At 33.7% G+C, this 17825-nt stretch overlaps 1 protein-coding gene across 3 annotated transcripts in view; it reads left to right on the plus strand.

Moving 5' to 3' along the window:
- rc3h1a (ring finger and CCCH-type domains 1a) overlaps positions 1-17825 on the plus strand; it is a 48907-nt gene that overhangs the window by 18957 nt on the left and 12125 nt on the right. For all 3 annotated transcript variants that reach the window (XM_005161719.6, XM_073936671.1, NM_001082859.2), the window contains 10 exon segments: positions 346-521; positions 1869-2069; positions 4361-4493; positions 4593-4711; positions 7023-7135; positions 7214-7495; positions 8380-8582; positions 10099-10445; positions 11380-11541; positions 13230-13373. In XM_005161719.6, the coding sequence (XP_005161776.1) occupies positions 346-521; positions 1869-2069; positions 4361-4493; positions 4593-4711; positions 7023-7135; positions 7214-7495; positions 8380-8582; positions 10099-10445; positions 11380-11541; positions 13230-13373 (1880 nt within the window).

A 17825-nucleotide genomic window follows, 5' to 3' on the forward strand; every position in this document is an offset into this window, starting at 1 on the left:
TTGAATTCCACCAATGAGGAGCATGACACTTAATATACCTCATATACTATACTTAATAAGGAGTGAGAGTACACACACGCACACACACACACACACACACACACACACACACACACACACACACACACCTATAAGGTTTACACCATTTAGCCACAACTGCCTCTGTATTGAGATAATGTACTGTATAATGTCCCCTGATTGGGATTATAAAGAAGTGAGTGGGTGAAGTTTATTATCATACACTGCAAACATCATAAACACTCCTCCACACAACATTTTAGAGGGCACATAATAGGTGTGTGAAATGAATTGTTGGTGCTAACTAAGATTGCTTCTGCCCAACAGCCATGCAGGAAGAAGCATTAAAGCTGGTTCTGCTCGCTCTGGAGGATGGTTCGGCCCTTTCAAGGAAAGTTCTGGTCCTGTTTGTGGTCCAGAGATTGGAACCACGCTTTCCTCAGGCCTCCAAAACCAGCATAGGACACGTGGTGCAGCTCCTCTACAGGGCCTCCTGCTTTAAGGTTTCCCTTACCATATTGATGTTTCTTATTACTTTTCATGGTTTTTTATATATATATATATATATATATATATATATATATATATATATATATATATATATATATGTGTGTGTGTGTGTGTGTTTGAGTGAGTGTGTTTTTTTAAATCTATTTGTATAATTTTAGCTAATTATATTTAGAAAGTCTGTAATAATAAAGATACTTATAAGAAATTATTTATTTATAAAACACAAAATACTAGCTTCACTTAACTATAATGCTGTGTTCACACCAGATGCGGAATGCATTGCGCTATTCGCGCGTAAATAGCCGCATGAACATTTGAGTTTACTCGCTTCATTTGTGTGTCAAAACCGCTTCATTCGCGTGTCAAATTCGCTTCAGAACAGACGCGTATTTGCGTGATGGGCAGGGCTTCTGTCTGCTCGGTGACTGTAGCTTCGTTGCTAAATGGCTAACATGGGTTTTATGAAGAAAATAACCGTTTTTATGTGCTTTATGAAGGCTGAAAAACAGCGTTGACACGTTTAGGGTCATTTCTATATCCTCTGTTAGTCCACTATATCCTTTCAGAGCTGAACCTGGATGACGGAGGCTTTCAGCGGTGCTTTTGACTGAGCCAAGCTCAGTTTGATGAACTTTTTGTCGGTGTCGGCTGGAGGTTTTCTCCCGGGATACTGACAACAGGGGATACGTCACAATCACGCCCCCACAAGAGCAAGCTCCTGATAGGTTAACGCTGCGCGAATGTCCACTGAAGTTCAGATTTTTGAACTCAAGCGATTTGCGCGTTAAGCGTGTCAAACACGTAAAACGCTCAATTCGTGCCATTCGCACCGCGCCAGTCATGCGTATCGCGCCGCAGGATGTCTATTCGCGCGTTTGCATTGACTTAACATGTAAATCACTCGCGCTTGACACGCGTTCCGCGTCTGGTGTGAATGCAGCATAATATTAGCTGCACTTTTTTTTCCAGCTTTTTATTTTTTTTTTATTTACAAGCTTTCTTACCTGTCAAATTGTTACATTTATTGTTTATATTAGGAATATTAGGAATTTAATAACAAGTACATGTATTTTTAATAATGAAATATTATTAATTCTAAAAAGTAATAATTGATATTAATGACATTATATTAAATTTGTTTTATTTTTGTAATTTTATTAAAAGTAATTTAAATGAAAATATAAATAAAATTAGGCCTGTATAAAATTGCCATTAGCTATTAAACAGTTACAGTAAACACTTACAGTTAAATATATATTGATGTTAACACATATGTTCAACTATAAAATGAAATGTAAACCATTTTGTTTATTAATTTTTTTTGTTCGTTTTAACTTCAGGTGACCAAGCGTGATGAGGACTCCTCCTTGATGCAGCTGAAGGAAGAGTTTCGCACATATGAGGCTCTTCGTAGAGAACACGACTCTCAGATCGTCCAGATCGCAATGGAGGGCGGCCTGCGCATTGCCCCAGACCAGTGGTCTTCTCTCCTGTATGGCGACCAGTCCCACAAGTCCCACATGCAGTCTATTATTGACAAGGTACAACAGGATGAACAAAAATGGATTTTATGTAGAGCTGTGGCAAAAAATCATTAGATTTTGTGAATTTTTATTTTTATTTTTTTCCAAAATGCATCACTATTCTGCCTCAAATCGATTCTGAGCTTAGTTTTTAACAGCAGATGGTGCTCTGGGCTAGTCTAGAAGTTAGCCATAACTGTTTATATTATTACAACAATTTATATACTGTACAACAAATATGACTGTTTTTACATTACTGTGAGCGGTAGGTTTGGGGTTGGGCTGGGGTAGATTTTAATAAAATATAATTAATGGCTAAGTTCATAAATAATATAAGTAATTGTCTTTATAATTACTTTTTGTACATTTACTGTGAGGGGAAGGTTTGTGGTTGGTTACATGAGTAATATAATGGGTAATTTAATAAATATTTTAAATAATTGTCATTAAACTCAAATCTGCTTTCCCACAATGGCTCACACTGAGCCAGAAAAAGACACGCACAGCTCTTTTCATAAATCACAATTTATTAGTGTTTTTAAACAAATGTTTATTTACTTATTTAACCAGGAATGTCCCATTGAGATACAATATCTATATCTCTTCTACCAGGGAGTCCAGGTTAAGACAGACAGCATAGAATAGAGTTACAAAAAAAAATATATATATATATAATACGCACACAAAAACAGTATAAACCATAATCAATTGTTAAAACGTCTTTAAACTATTTTTAAATATAGCTATGGATGGTACGGATTTCATATGTAATATATGTTGAAGCTCACTCCATACGTATGGAGTATACTTGGAAAATGCAGATCGACCTACCTCTGTGTTAAAAAATGGCATCTTAAGTAAGAGTATACAATATCTGCTGATCTGGTATTGTAAGTATTCAAACAGTACTCCAACAAACTAGATAAATACTGTGGTAATTTACTAAGCTTATAAATGGAAACTACAATATGTTGTTTTCTCCTTAACTGTAATGAGCTCCATTCTGTCATTTTATATACACTACAGAGATGTGTGCGTGCGCTTGAACTAGGGACACTATGATATACAAGATCCAATTTTTTTAAAAACATTCAGAGGTGCTTGCATATAAAGTTTATCACCGTTATTCAATACTGATAGACGTGTAATCTCAACTAAACATTGTTGAAAATAAAAAACCTGATAATGGTCTAAGATTTTTTTTAAAAGGCTATCAATATAAAAAAAACTGTAAGACAACTTCATCAAGCCCGACACCTAAATATTTATAAGATGCATATAAAATAACTTTTATTTTATTTTGCATCTGGTTTTACTAATTAAATGCATGTTTTTACCTATATTTGAGAATTAGAATAATAGATATTTCACAATAAAATTAGGACATTTATCGATATTTACAGAAAAGGAAAAAAATATGTAAATGCTTAAATCGTCTGGGCTGTGATGTGTTGTGATAACTTGCACCTCGCCATGAAAACTTTAAAGCGGTCACATTAAAAAACTCAAGAGGGTCAGTGTTTAAAATTACATGTGAAAGGCGTAAGTGTTGGTAAATATTTTTTGTTGTTGTTTACACTTTTCTTCAAATGTTATGTGGATGAAATTGGGTTAAATTCTCGTTGTTGTTGTTTTTTTTTTTTTTGACAAATTAGAGTCAAAGGTGGTTTACAGAGGGAGTTTTGTGAGCTCTTAATTAATTATGTAGTTAAAGAAATTACTAAAAAGAAAGCAGCCAGAATAAAATACATGTCAGATTTTGTTTTTAGAATGAAATATCAGGTATAATCAGGCAAAAATGTAACTTTATTATTAAAGTGTTACACAGATAAGAATATACCTTTTAAGTTTGGTATATTTAAGTTCTGATAAAGTTATGGCTCAGTAAAAAGAATGGCTCTGTGAAGGAGGAAAAAAATCCATAAAAAAACAAATTAAATTTAAATAAATTAAATTTTAAATAAAATATGCCAACACAAGTTGCTAAATGTGACAAACACCTGAAAGAATGTTTTGGATGTTTTTTTTTTTGTTTTTTTTTATTAATCTGAAAAGACACTTCGCGCAAAACCCCCAAATCGTAAAAGTTGGTGCATAAAGTCAGGTGCATAAAAACAGTGCTAAAATTTCACTTGGAGGTTTTTTTAAGGCCGGTCTATAAAGAAAGGATGGGGTTTGCGTTCTCCAGCACTCCTCGTAGCTAACACATTTAGTGTGTAGGGAACGTCACCGTGTGCATGAAAACATGTTGATTTTTGTCCGCCTGTCGGTATGTGAAGAATGTGTTTATGAGGTTTTGTGTGTTTCAGCTTCAGACTCCAGCATCTTTCGCTCAGAGCGTGCAGGAGCTTACCATCGCCCTGCAGAGAACCGGAGATCCTGCCAATCTGAACCGCCTCAGGCCTCATTTGGAGCTGTTGGCCGACATCGACCCCAGTCCAGGTCTGTCCGTCTGCAGTCTTGAGTGTATCGGCACTGCTATACAGACAAATGGCATGTGTGAAGTTGTGTGTTTGTGCTCATTTGTGTTTGTGCTAATAGATGCCCCTGCGCCCACATGGGAGCAGTTGGCTAAAGGGTTGGAGGCGGTACGGACTGTTGTTCATGGACTGGTGGATTTCATCCAGAACCACAGCAAGAAGGGAGGGGATCAGCAGCAGGTCTGTACACAGATCGTGAAATAATCCCTGTTCAAAATTTCATTTGAAATCTGTGAAATCAAAATGCCCATTTATGTATTTTGCTAGCCCGTATTGTTATTGTTTAGGTGAACAATTTATCCATGCAAGTTAATACGGTGAAATAAAAAGTTTGTTTTTATAATCAAACTCTGAACATCTGCTTCCGCGTTTGGAGCGGCGGTCCTTCTCTGATAATGTCAGTTTGACAGCGTCATACTCAATATTCTTAGCTACAACCCTCTTATCCAGAGTATCCACGGGGTCTCAAAAGCGAAATTTTAGGCCTTAAAAAGTCTTAAGCCTACTGAAATATTGTGTTGTAGGTCTTTAATCTTTTTAAACAGGTCTTCATTTTCCTTTATTCATGTAAAGCTACGCAGTCTGGCCATTAACAATGTATATTATCATACAACAATGTACGCTCATCCAATCACCAACAATCCCAATCTCAATAAAAAATGTTATTTAAAAATAGCATTTTAACTTTATTTACTATAAAGTTTTAATTACTTTCCTCACAGTAACATTTGTTTAACAATTCTCCATTTATTTACTGCCGAGGACTGACCTGACCTATATTTTTATTATTACATTATTATTATTGAATTGTATTAAATTCTAATCATTTTTTGATAAGGCAAGTGAAATTTTTTCATACTGGTATATTTGAATAATCCTTAGCATTTAGCCCTGTATAAGTCTAAAATTTCATTCATAATGGTCTTAAAAAGTCTTAAATTTAACTTTGTGAAACCTGCAGAAACCCTGTTACCGTTAGTTTGCTATGAGGGAATGATCAGCAAAAAGAAAGCCCAGCCCCCCACTCAATATTCAGTTTCAGTTGGAAGTATATCCGTATGTTATTTTGAGTTTGATTTTTCAATTTCTGTACTTGAATACTGTTAGACTGTAGAAAACCTTAAAGCACTGTTTGTTTCACTTTTGTTTTTGCTCTGTTGTATTTATACATGTTCATAATTTATTATAATTTATCCAAACGCACTGCATCAAAAAAGGCTTCATCATCCCAGTCAATCTAAATGAATAATTCTTTTCAAATAGAGCTATTCAAATCATCTGGTGAAATTCTATTCATATCACAGAAAAACAATATATTGCAATGTCCAATTTATATATATATATATATATATATATATATATATATATATATATATATATATATATATATATATATATATATATATATATATATATTATCATTATTATTATTATTATTATTATTATTTTATTTATTTTTCAATAGCGGGTCGGTAATCAGTTACAAATACTTTTTAAAAACTTAATATATGCATATATAATAATATAATATATAACTATATATTTTTATTATGATCTGATAAAACTGCTTGCTCACATGTATATTATTTTTGTGTTATTATTATTATTCAGATTGAAGGGTAACTTTGTTTCAGTTTTCCCTCTAGATTTTACAATGTCTCTTTACATCAATGATAATTTTATATTATTCATAAACTATTCTAGTGTTTATTATTTTGAATTAATTTTTTTTTTTACATTTTGAAGTTTTACAATCATGTCTTTGCGATTTAGTTTTAATATTATTAGTAGCAGTAGTTAGTAGTAGTAGTAGTAGTAGTAGTAGTAGTAGTATTGCATTGGTTTATTCATTGTAATTTATTGAAGCGTTAGCTCAGTAACCAGTACATAAACATGTATCTGCACATACTGAATATATACAGTTGACGTCAAAAAAAAAATTGTGCCCTCTTGTGAATTGTTTTTCTTTTTTAAATATTTTACCAAATGATGTTTAAAAGAGCAAGAAATTATTCATAGTATTTCCTTTTTATATTTTTTTCAAGCCTTATTTGTTAGATTTTTGCTCGAATAAAAGCAGTTTTTCCTTTTTTTTTTTTTTTTTTTTTACATTTTAAGGTCAATATTATTATAAGCAGTATTTTTTTAATTGTCTATAGAACAAACCATCATTATACAATGATTTGCTTATTGCCTAGTAAACCTAATTAACCTAGTTAGCCATTGCATGTCCCCTTAGGCTGAATACTAGTGTCTTAAAATATCAAGTAAAATATGATTTACTGTCATCATGGCAAAGATAAAAGAAATCAGTTATTAGAAATTAATTATTAAAATTGTTTAGTAATGTGTTTAAAAAAAATCAAATGAATCTAAAATTCTTAAACAGAAATTGAGAAAGTATACAGAAGGGCTAATCATTTAGGAGGGCTAATAATTCTGACTTCAACTGTAAGTAATCCTCTCTGACCTCTTGACTCTCGCTCCACAGCCTCCTCAGCACAGCAAATACAAGACCTACATGTGCCGTGACATGAAGCAGAAGGGTGGCTGTCCCCGTGGAGCGAGCTGCACCTTTGCTCACTCTCAGGACGAGCTAGAAAAGTGAGCACCACATTAAACACATTCAGTACTGCAGAATCAGTGTTTGCATCAGCTTCACCTTCTCTTGTGTACCGACAGATACCGTAAGATGAACAAGCGTGTGGGGATGCGCCGTCAGCTCAGTCAGTCTCTTACCCAGCTGAATGAGCTGGATCTGGGACTGTTATCTGACGACGGGCCGCCCATGGAGGGTCTGCCACGCAAATCCTCCTCTATCACCAACGGGATACTGGCAGCGGGACCTGGATCGGCTCTGGCTCATCTGGTTTCCCGAGGCTCGGACCCATCTTATGAGCCCACACACAAACCTACCAAGATGGATTCTGGGAGCCTTAGTGCACCTGGCTCACCTCCAGACTCGTGAGTTTGTTCGCTGGCACCAGGAACAAGAATCTCATGTAGGACTGACGTAGAAACATGTAACATTTATGTCAAATATATATTTAATTGTTTAATAAGTTATTAGTTAAAAATTTTAATAGTTTTTTGTTTAATTAATTTCATTTAATCAATTAATAATTAATAAAAAATATTAGGGTATGTAAAATTATTTTATAATGTTTTATAGCAATATTTTTTAAATCTAATTATTAATTTTAATCAAATTATTAATTAAAATAGTATTAATTTTAAAGCATTAATTAATATTAATTTCCCCATTTTATTTTTATTTGTATTAACTTTAATTAAAATTGATGTTTAATTAAATTTTGTTAATATTATAAAAATTATAATAAAATTCAAAAAAGTGTAAAATATAAAATCTAATTTTTTAATTACTTTTTGATTGTCATTAAATATTTTTTATTTAATTTTAAATAAATAAATCGTTTAAAATACGAATTGATTTATTATTAGTTTTTATTGCTATTTGTTTGCCATTAGGGTTAGGTTATTATTCTTTTTAGTAAATTTTTGGCTTTTTATTTTTTTATTAACTTTAATCAAATTTAACTTCATAATTCAACCAATTTATTCATATTTTTTTCTTTTAATAAATATAATATTAATGTAATAATATAAAAAATATATAAAAAATTATATAATTTATAATTATTAAAATACAGACACAGGAGCTGAAATCAGTTTAAAAAAATAATTCATTTTTTTAAATCAATTAATAAATGATAAAAATATATTAATTTATGTATAATTATTTCATATAATCTATATATTTGTGGATAATTATTTGCAGTTTATTTTAATTAAATATTAAATTGCACTCTATCTCCTCCGATTCATAGATTGGAATCCATACCGAAACCATCAATGCTCATGAATGCCCAGTCCAGGATAGCAGGCGATGGCGCAGTGGGACAGAAGCACTTGTCTGCGGTGCCTAGAGTTCCTCAGATGTATTCGTCACACCAGCCTGACCTGTATTTCCCTGAAACAAGAGCACCACCACCACCATCTGCCTCATACGAATCCTCCCAGTATGCCACAGGTACACAGAAACTGTTATCTACAGCCCAAAAGGCTATCTAATTCAAATCGCAATATAAAATATAAATATAGAAAACAAAAGAAAAGTGAAAACTAAATAATGTGAGTCTGCTTTGATATTTTAATTGAGACCAAAAGAAAGAAAGCTAGGAGTCATAACATATGACATAATATATGCTTTAAAATCATTTAATAAAATAAGCTATAATAGTAACATTGTTCTAATGATGTGTTAGCAAGATGCATGTCTTTTTCGCACACATTTATTACTGGATGACGCACATTCTCCTGTTTTGTTAGTATGATTGCAAATGAATTGATTTTATACATCAGTTCAACAACAACAGCAAAAAGTATTAGAAGACATTTTTAATATAATGTTTATGTTTTTTTTTTCAGTTTCATCAGTAAAGTTTTTTCCAAACTATGCTGGTCCAAGAAATATGTTTCCTTCCAGAATTAACCGATTTCGGAATCTATTTTTTAATGAAATATTTGTAATGACAGTCAATTGCTTAATTTCCAAATGAATTAGCTGTTTTGAACAAATCACTTGAATTAAAAAGTCAATGAATCAATTCGTTAATATAGGGACTTTCAGCCTGATTTTAGTGTCATTTATTTAGCTCCATGTCACAAGAACAAAAACGCACTCAATATATTGTGTAATAATTGTCATCAATCTAAAAATGTTTAAATGTATAGATTTAAATTAATATATTCACTGCAACAAGGATAAAGTACTGCAATTTTATTGTGTATTGTACACTGGTTAGTGTGGTTAATGGTAATAATAATATTAAAAAGATAGTTCACCCAAAAATCTAAATTCTGTCATCATTCACTCATTCTAAAATTGTTTCAAAGCCTGTTGAGTTTAACACTTTTCTGAAATAGATGATATTTTAATGAATGTTGGATCGCAGCAGCAAATAAATTTCATAGTTTTTTCATACTATTGCTCACAACTGCTGCTAGTTCCCAAAAGTTTTCAGAATGTCTTGTTTTGTGTCGTAAGAGAGAAATTGATGGAAGTTTAGAACCACTTGAGTGTGAGAAAATATTCATCCCTTTTAATGTTGTAATTGCAAACTACTATTTAACAAATTTGTTCCTCATAAGATGACATTTCCTCCAGTCTCCCATTCAACCTAATTTCACTTTCAGTGTGTCCTCTGGGTCTTAAAAAGTATTAAAAGTTGATAAATCAATGTAGAGAAATACTAGCTAATTCAGATAGATTTGTATAATAGATTTGTATTCATGATATGAATAATGTTTTAGTTTTGGATTTGTTCCTTACATTAATGTTAAGTATATACGCTGTAAGTTAAAATCTCTTCAGTGTTTCCAGTTGAAACCTAATGTGGTTATAAGGTCTTAAAATGTATGGAAAGAGTCTTAAAAAAGGTCTTAAAAGGAATTGAAGCTCACTCTCTGATTCCTGTATATACTCTGAATTTGACACTTAGAATTTTGCACTTCTATAACCAAGCACTCTGCTTTTCTCTTTTCAGCTGGTAATCCTTACCCCCACCATCATCGTTACCCCCGTCATCCCGCACCCGATCCAGGAATGTCGCCATATCCGGACTCTTATCCCAACTCCTACGTCTCAAAGCACCAATACGCCAATCCTAGCGCTCATTATGGATACCCTTCACGCCATGACAACCGATGCCACTCACCCTACGCTCATCCCCAAACATTCGCCCCACGTGAAGAGCTAGTCCGAAGAAGTCCAGACATCCCTCCCCCGCTACAACCCCAAAACACCAGCACCTCATATCTACCCGAATCTGCTCAGGAGAGATACACCAATGACACCTATAACCATCCCAGCCAGATCAGGAATTATCACAGGGTAAGAACCACTACTTTTAATACAACCCCAAATCAACCGCCGCTTTTGGACACTGTTAATATAGGGCTTCTTTTTTGCACAGTACAGTTTTGACTAGCATTTGTGGATATAACTACGTATTGTGGTACTTGACAGGTTTATAGCTTATAGATGAATGGTGATTCTTGACGCAGAGCCGCCTAATGGATCGGAGATTACGTTTTGAAGATTACGTCCTTGTCCTTTACGCACTGAAATACCTCCAGATTCCTTAAATCTTTTAATGATGTTATGCACTGAAGAGGATTTCAATAATTTTCCCATATTTTTGTTGGCAAACTGTTGATCCTCAGCCCATCTTTGCTCCTAAAAAACTGGACCTTTTTTGGATGCTGCTTTAGTACCATATCATAATTAGAATCACCTGTTGACATCACTTGTTTCAAATCAAATCACTATTTAACAAATTTACCTGATTACTAGCCCTAAATTGCTCTTGTCCCAACTTTATTTGGAAGGTCTGAATGACAGGAAGGGATGTATATTTACAAGTGAAATGAAGTTGACCACACAAAACATGAAATATTTTGTTCATATTTTCTGCCATAAAATACAAGTCTAAGAAAATTTGGAAGTCACTATTTTTTTATTGACGTTTTTCTGGTTTAGGGTTGTATCTCAGCTTTTTCATATTTTATGTTGCACCTCTCTGCAATCTCAAATATTGTTGTGTACTGTTGCAGTGTTGTGAAGTTATGTAGAGCAAGTTAAAACCACAATGTCAGATTTTATTTTCTGGTAGGAGCTAGTAAAAGAACATTAAGGGCCCCAGAACAAAACCCTGGGGGACACCTTGAGAGACATAGGCAGTAGCGGTTGAAAATGTAATGCTGATGGTCAGCATTGCAGCAGTCTCTGGTTTACAGCTTAAATAATGAAAATCTTGTGTTCCCAGAATGCCTACCCTCGAACTCAGCACTCGCTGGACTACCTGCACCGGCGCAGAAAGGAGATCATGGCCCAGCTGGAGGAGAGGAAGGTTGTTTCTCCACCGCCTTTCGCCTCTTCACACTCTTATGACTCGGGCTACCCTCAAGATATGAGGGCACAGAGAGATGTAAGAATAAAGCATGTTAATAATTAGAATAATAATTTAATTTAAAAGATTTTTGGCTGCAAGCTAATGTAAACCATACCTACTACCTGACAAAAGTCTTGTTGTCGATCCCAGTTGTAGGAGCAACAAATAATAGCTTGACTTAGTTGATCATTTGGAAAAGTGTCAGAAGGTTGATTTTTCTGATAAATCATCTGTTGAACTATATCCCAGTCATCACAAATACTGCAGAAAACCTATTGGAACCCGCATGGACTCAAGATTCTCACCAAAATCATTCAAGTTTGGTGAAGGAAAAATCGTGGATTGGGGTTACATTCAGTATGGGGCATGCAAGAGATCTGTAGAGGGGATGACAGCCTGAGATATCAAGACATTACACACACAAATACACGCAAATTCTTCAGCAGGATAGCGCTCCTGCTCATACTTCAACCTCCACATCAAAGTTCCTGAAAGAAAAAAAAGTCAAGGTGCTCCATGATTGGCCAGCCCAGTCACCTGACATGAACATCATTAAGCATTGATTGTCTGGGGTAAGATGTAAGAGGAAGTTTTGAAGATGACTCCAAAGAATCTTGATGAACTCTGGGAGTCCTGCAAGAACATTTTCTTTGCCATTCTAGATGTATTTATTAATAAGTTATTTGAGTCATTGCAGAGATGTATGGATACAGTCCTCCAAGCTCATGGGAGTCATACACAATAATAATTCTGTTTCCACTGCACCATGACTTTAAATTCTTTACTGTACATTATTTCTGTTAAGTGACAAAACCTTTTTTGAGCAAAGTCAGACCTTACTGTCCTAATTAAATAAATAATCCTAATTTGCCTTCTATATAAGCCACTTCTAGTTGATCATTTGGTATCAGAAGTCAAGTTATTATTTGTTCTTCCTAAAGGGCGTCTCACGCAGAATGCGCCGCTCATCGCCGCAACACGGCATGCACATGACAGTTGAAAGTATCGCACACCAGGCGCGCACATTCGCTTGCTATTTAAAATGAAACTAACCAGATGGCGTTCTGTGGTGCAGCAGAAATATGAACAGTGTCCTGAGTTGTGGCTGGATGCCACCGACTAGCGGCACTGTTGTGTGTACCCTGATAAAAACCTATATTTAGAATTCTGAAATGCATGGCGAATCACTGAGCGGCGCTTCTGGTGTGTGACCTGCATAAAACTTGTATAAGTGACAAGACTTTTGTCAGGTAGTGTATATAGACCACACCTGTACATACACTTTTTCCCTAGTATGTTTTATATTGAAATAATAATACAAAAAAAGTTTAATACTGTTTTTATAGAAAGATATAATTAATAATACTGTTTTTAAAATTAAACTTGATTGAAATATTCATAATATTATTTTTATTCATTAATACTTATTAGAATTTTCCTTAAATATGTTTATTTAAGAATTTTATTTCATAAATAAAGAATTTTTTATATATGTTTTTTTTATTAATATAAATTACATAGGGAATTTTCAAACATTTTGTTTAGCATTTAAGATTTTCTATTATTATACATTTGCCATTTTCATTTTCTAATTATTTTTTACAATAGATTGTCTCAATGATTTTTATTTTTATATTTCTAAATGTTGTTTACTCAAAAACAAACAAAAAAAGATCGATTTTGTAGTCTTCCATAATAAGTCGTCATGTCCATATGGTTTACAGTACATTGAGAACTCGCATGGATTTGGACACTTCCGGGAACCGGACTACACTGCCTCATATTCACCATGGTTATGTGACACCATCGGTTCTTACATCGGCAGCAAAGACATGAAGTCCAAAGAGGGCATGCACTCCATGGACGCAGTAAGTTTGCCTGTTTATAGTTAACAGAACTTTACAGAAACTTAGCATTGGCCAGTTTTGCCTCGAGGCAGTAAGAAACCACACGCAACGCCCTGACAAACAACCACAAGTATTACATTTGTGTTCATTGCAAGAGGATTTTGCAGTTTTTCTCCCACACAAAAAGTTTGAGCTGTTTTCAGTGGCTGTTCCATTACAAAAGGTTATCAGTGTTTATTCTGGCTAGTCTGTACTAATCATCCTGTTGACTAACCCAAGGCCATAGGTGTATGTGTGTATATATGTTTGTGTGTGTGTGTGTGTGTGCATTATATGGATGTATCAAAGAAGAGATCTTGACTTTAGTTCATTTCATACTAGGGCTAAATATATTGTTTAGGGCTGTAACGATACACCAAACCCACGATTCGGTTCGTATCACGATTTTTGACCCACGATTCGATTCATATCACGATTTTTTATTTTATTTTTTTCGTGTGGGGTGGGGAAAAAAAAGATTTTTAAAACTATTTTTAATTAAATAAAATTTGAAAAATCTTTATAAACTTAACATCAAAGAACAATATTAACTATGCAAATTATTGACAATATAAATAGCCATATATAAAATAAATAAATAGGCAAAGCTATATCACTTCTGTTTTCTTTGTAACAAAATACTGTTGAAAAACCAAACTAAACTCCATTGTTTAGATGGTTCAAGCATGTTGAAAATTATTTTTCAATCAAGTTCTCTTGCATAGAAAAAGTAAATTAAATAGCTAGGGATGCTCATTTCGTTAATTTTGCTAACCGACAACCGCCGCTCATTAATCGGTTATTAACGGTTAACTGGTCAGATTACTATTAATTTTATATTAAACAAATTGACGTGTCTATTTTGTGTATGACACATTAAATATTGCATTTTAAAATACTGATTTATTTTTATATATTAATAGCGGAACAGAACAACAGAGCATCTTCACGCACCTGCAGTGTTTAGCACAGAAGAGCAGAATAATCTAAATAAAATGAATAAAATAAATAGGACTGCCCTAAATTATTTTCACTTAAATAATTAATTTATTTTACAAAACGAAAATACTGACTGATTCTTTTTAATAACCGGCATAGGCTTTTTTTCCAATCATATGTTTATTTCCTCCGTCAAATAAAAATCGCAGACTTCCTCAAATTGCTTGCTCCACGGAAAATATGCATTTATTTAATGCCCCGCTGTTATTATTATAATCACAAAACCTTTTACATTTTAATAGAAATCCTTATTTTAAAGATTATGTCCTGATATAGCCTATGGTTTCCTCTCTCTCCCTCGCGGTTCAAGTGCGCGCGCTGCCTAATGAAAAGACAACAACACGCGCGCATATGTTGACTTTTTGTAAACAGTTTGTTTAAATATGATATTGCATTAATCTGCGTACATGCTTTAAGCTGTAAAATAAAAAGTAAAGCCTATTTGTTGCGTTTATTACGCAGATCCAGGTCAACATAAGCGCTGGTTTAGTATCAACAGGTCTGTAGGCTATCAAACAGCAATATTCTTCTTCCATTTTGCTTCTTTAGCAAATGTGTCTGTAGGCACGGGTTATACGTTATCATCCCGCAAATTAAGTATGCCTTGCAGTTAAACAAGTGGCCGAAAACAAGGCGCACCTTACTGCCTTTATGTTGACAAGGAAAAAAGAAGAGGCGCGGTCCTCTTATAAACGACTGAATCAGCTGGGTATCGATTGTGCAAAAGTGTTGCTGTCTGTCTTGTTACAATTGTAATATTTAATACTATTGTTATATTCAAGATTTGTATATTCATACAGCTCTGGATAACTTAAAACAACGATTAGACCTTCAGAGCGGTGTTAATGCGTCCTGAAGTAAAGCGAAACGGCTATAAACTCCAGCAAGATAAAGTGATTATGCAGAGCCATATACCTTTATCTCTAAATAAAGTAGGCTATAACTATAGAAACTGTGTTTATTTTAACTGAAAGCTTCGTCGTGTTTTCTGACCGCACGCACCTGTCAGTCAGCACTCCCAAAGGTTCAAACAGAAAGCGCACTGCACAGTTACAGAAAAGTTTGGCTGTTAACTGACATCTGGTGAACGCCTATCCCTCTCTGCGCAGCCACATTAACAGTGTGAGCAAATCATCGTATATGCGCTGAAAATCCGGCCGCTTTGACAGCATTGGCAATGTTTCTGGCGTTGTCGGTTGTCAAGCGGGGTTAAGTTGGTTTTGTTTTTGATATTCTTGACACATTCAGACGGCCCCTTACTAAGAGCTCCGTGCGAGCTCTCCCGGCTAAATATTGCGAGGGCTTAAACGGAGCAGTGCTTGTAATGTCGAACGAAAAAAAGTGTTAATTAGCTCAACTTCTGCAGGCACGCGTGACGTTATTGGAAAGGTATGACGGGGTGGGTGTGTCGCGATTCTCCCTTATCACACCGCGACACAGGATCGTAGATCTGAGTGTCGCGATTTCGATTTTATATCGTGTATCGTTACAGCCCTAATATTGTTGAAAAATTAAGTATAATTCTGATACTTTGACACTGCTTTCAGTACAATATTTTTTTCTATACCAATTTAAAACCATTTGTTTTAAAACTATATATTTTATGATGTTAGATATTTTAAGACATTTTATACTTTAAACATCGAATTTTTATACATCTTTTTTTTTTTGCCTTTGCACAAAGAACAAAAATCACTGCAAGTTCAAATTCTGCAGTTTTAAGTTAACCATGTATAGTATAACATCAGTATGCAAGGTTCACTGCTGCATCCTTAAAGCCTTCATGAAACTGATGTAGACTTATTTCAAAATGAGGATGTAGGGGGCATGGCTAAACATATTCTTCCCAAGCCAACAAATTAGCTTTTTTTATGACAGAACTTTACATGGGATATGCACCGATTAATTGTTTACCATATGACCAGTGTTGTGCTAGTTACTGAAAAAAGTAACTAGTTACAGTTACTAGTTTCTTCATTCAAAAAGTCACTCGATTACTCTATTGATTACTTACACCAAAAAGTAATGCATTACTGTAAAGTAATATATCTGCATGGAGAATACACTGTTGATCAACTTCACTGTTTTAATTCATTTGCATTCTCACACCATAAGACATCATATATAGGACAGATTTGAACAAAAAATATTTTTTGACACTACTGTAATTTAAGTCAGACCAGCAGCACAAAAGTAAAAATATCACAAGGTGATAAACCAGCAATATACTATACCCTTATAATATATATATATATATATATATATATATATATATATATATATATATATATATATATATATATATATATATATACATCTGTTATTTAACCCTTAAACATGTTACTTCACAACTTGAGTATAAAAACTAGAAAGAATATACAACAAACACAAAACCTTTATAAAATAAATAAACGAAAGTGATCTGAATTATCATTTAAAATCAACTTGATGAAACTCAGCATTAAAAAACTGCTATTATAGACAAACATAAATTTTATGCATTTTATACTACAAAACATAATAGCTGCTCAAATTAAATCTGAGCAATTTTCAAACTAACCACAAATTAAATGTGGGATGTCAACAACTTATGGAAAGTAAGCTGTGTATACTCAAAGTGCAAAATCTGCTGTTGTTTAAAAAATATGTAAAACTATTAAAAAAATAAATCACTGCATTTTGTTGAGCAGTACAACACTACATTTAAATAACGTGTTCTGAAATATAGCAGAAATGTGTCACTGTGTTTACTAATCAGTTTTGCTATACAGAACAAATGTGTATTTATTTGAAAACCACAAACATAGTAGTGTTAGTAATAGTAATTAATGATGGTAACATTTACAGCTCTTTCTTGTGAGCACACTTGGCCTCTTTCGCTGGCACCCGGTCTCTCTTGTGCGTATACTTGGTGTACTTTGTGTGCATTCGGTCTCTGCTTTTGCTTGACTATTGTTCAGGCTGGTTCCTCATACATGACACGTCTTCTTTACGGTGGTTGGTTGTCATCCACCAATCCCACAATGCATCACCGCTGTAAACAGGAAGATGTGAGCTAGACTGCAGCTAAAATTAATTAACTTACCAAGTAACGGACAAATGCATCATATTTTAACCATAACGGATGTACTATATTTAAAAAGGAATGTGTTACAGCATTAGTTACTGTCAAAAGTAAAGTCACAAAAAAACGTGTGATTGCCCAACACTGGTTATGACTAGGCCCACATGGAATCTGCGTGTACAGTAATACACAGATGTCTGCAGATTTTTAGCTCATCATTGGGTCTTTTTATTTACTTGTGTAAATGTTTGTTCGTTTATATTTGTTCAGTTTTTAAATTAATTTCAGTGTTATTATTGACTAAAAAGAAAATATATGATTTATTGACAATACAGTTTGTAAGGTAATATTTTCTGTCTTTTAGTAGATAT

Source organism: Danio rerio, chromosome 22 (assembly GCF_049306965.1).
Source record: "Danio rerio strain Tuebingen ecotype United States chromosome 22, GRCz12tu, whole genome shotgun sequence".
Classification (NCBI taxonomy): Eukaryota; Metazoa; Chordata; class Actinopteri; order Cypriniformes; family Danionidae; genus Danio; species Danio rerio.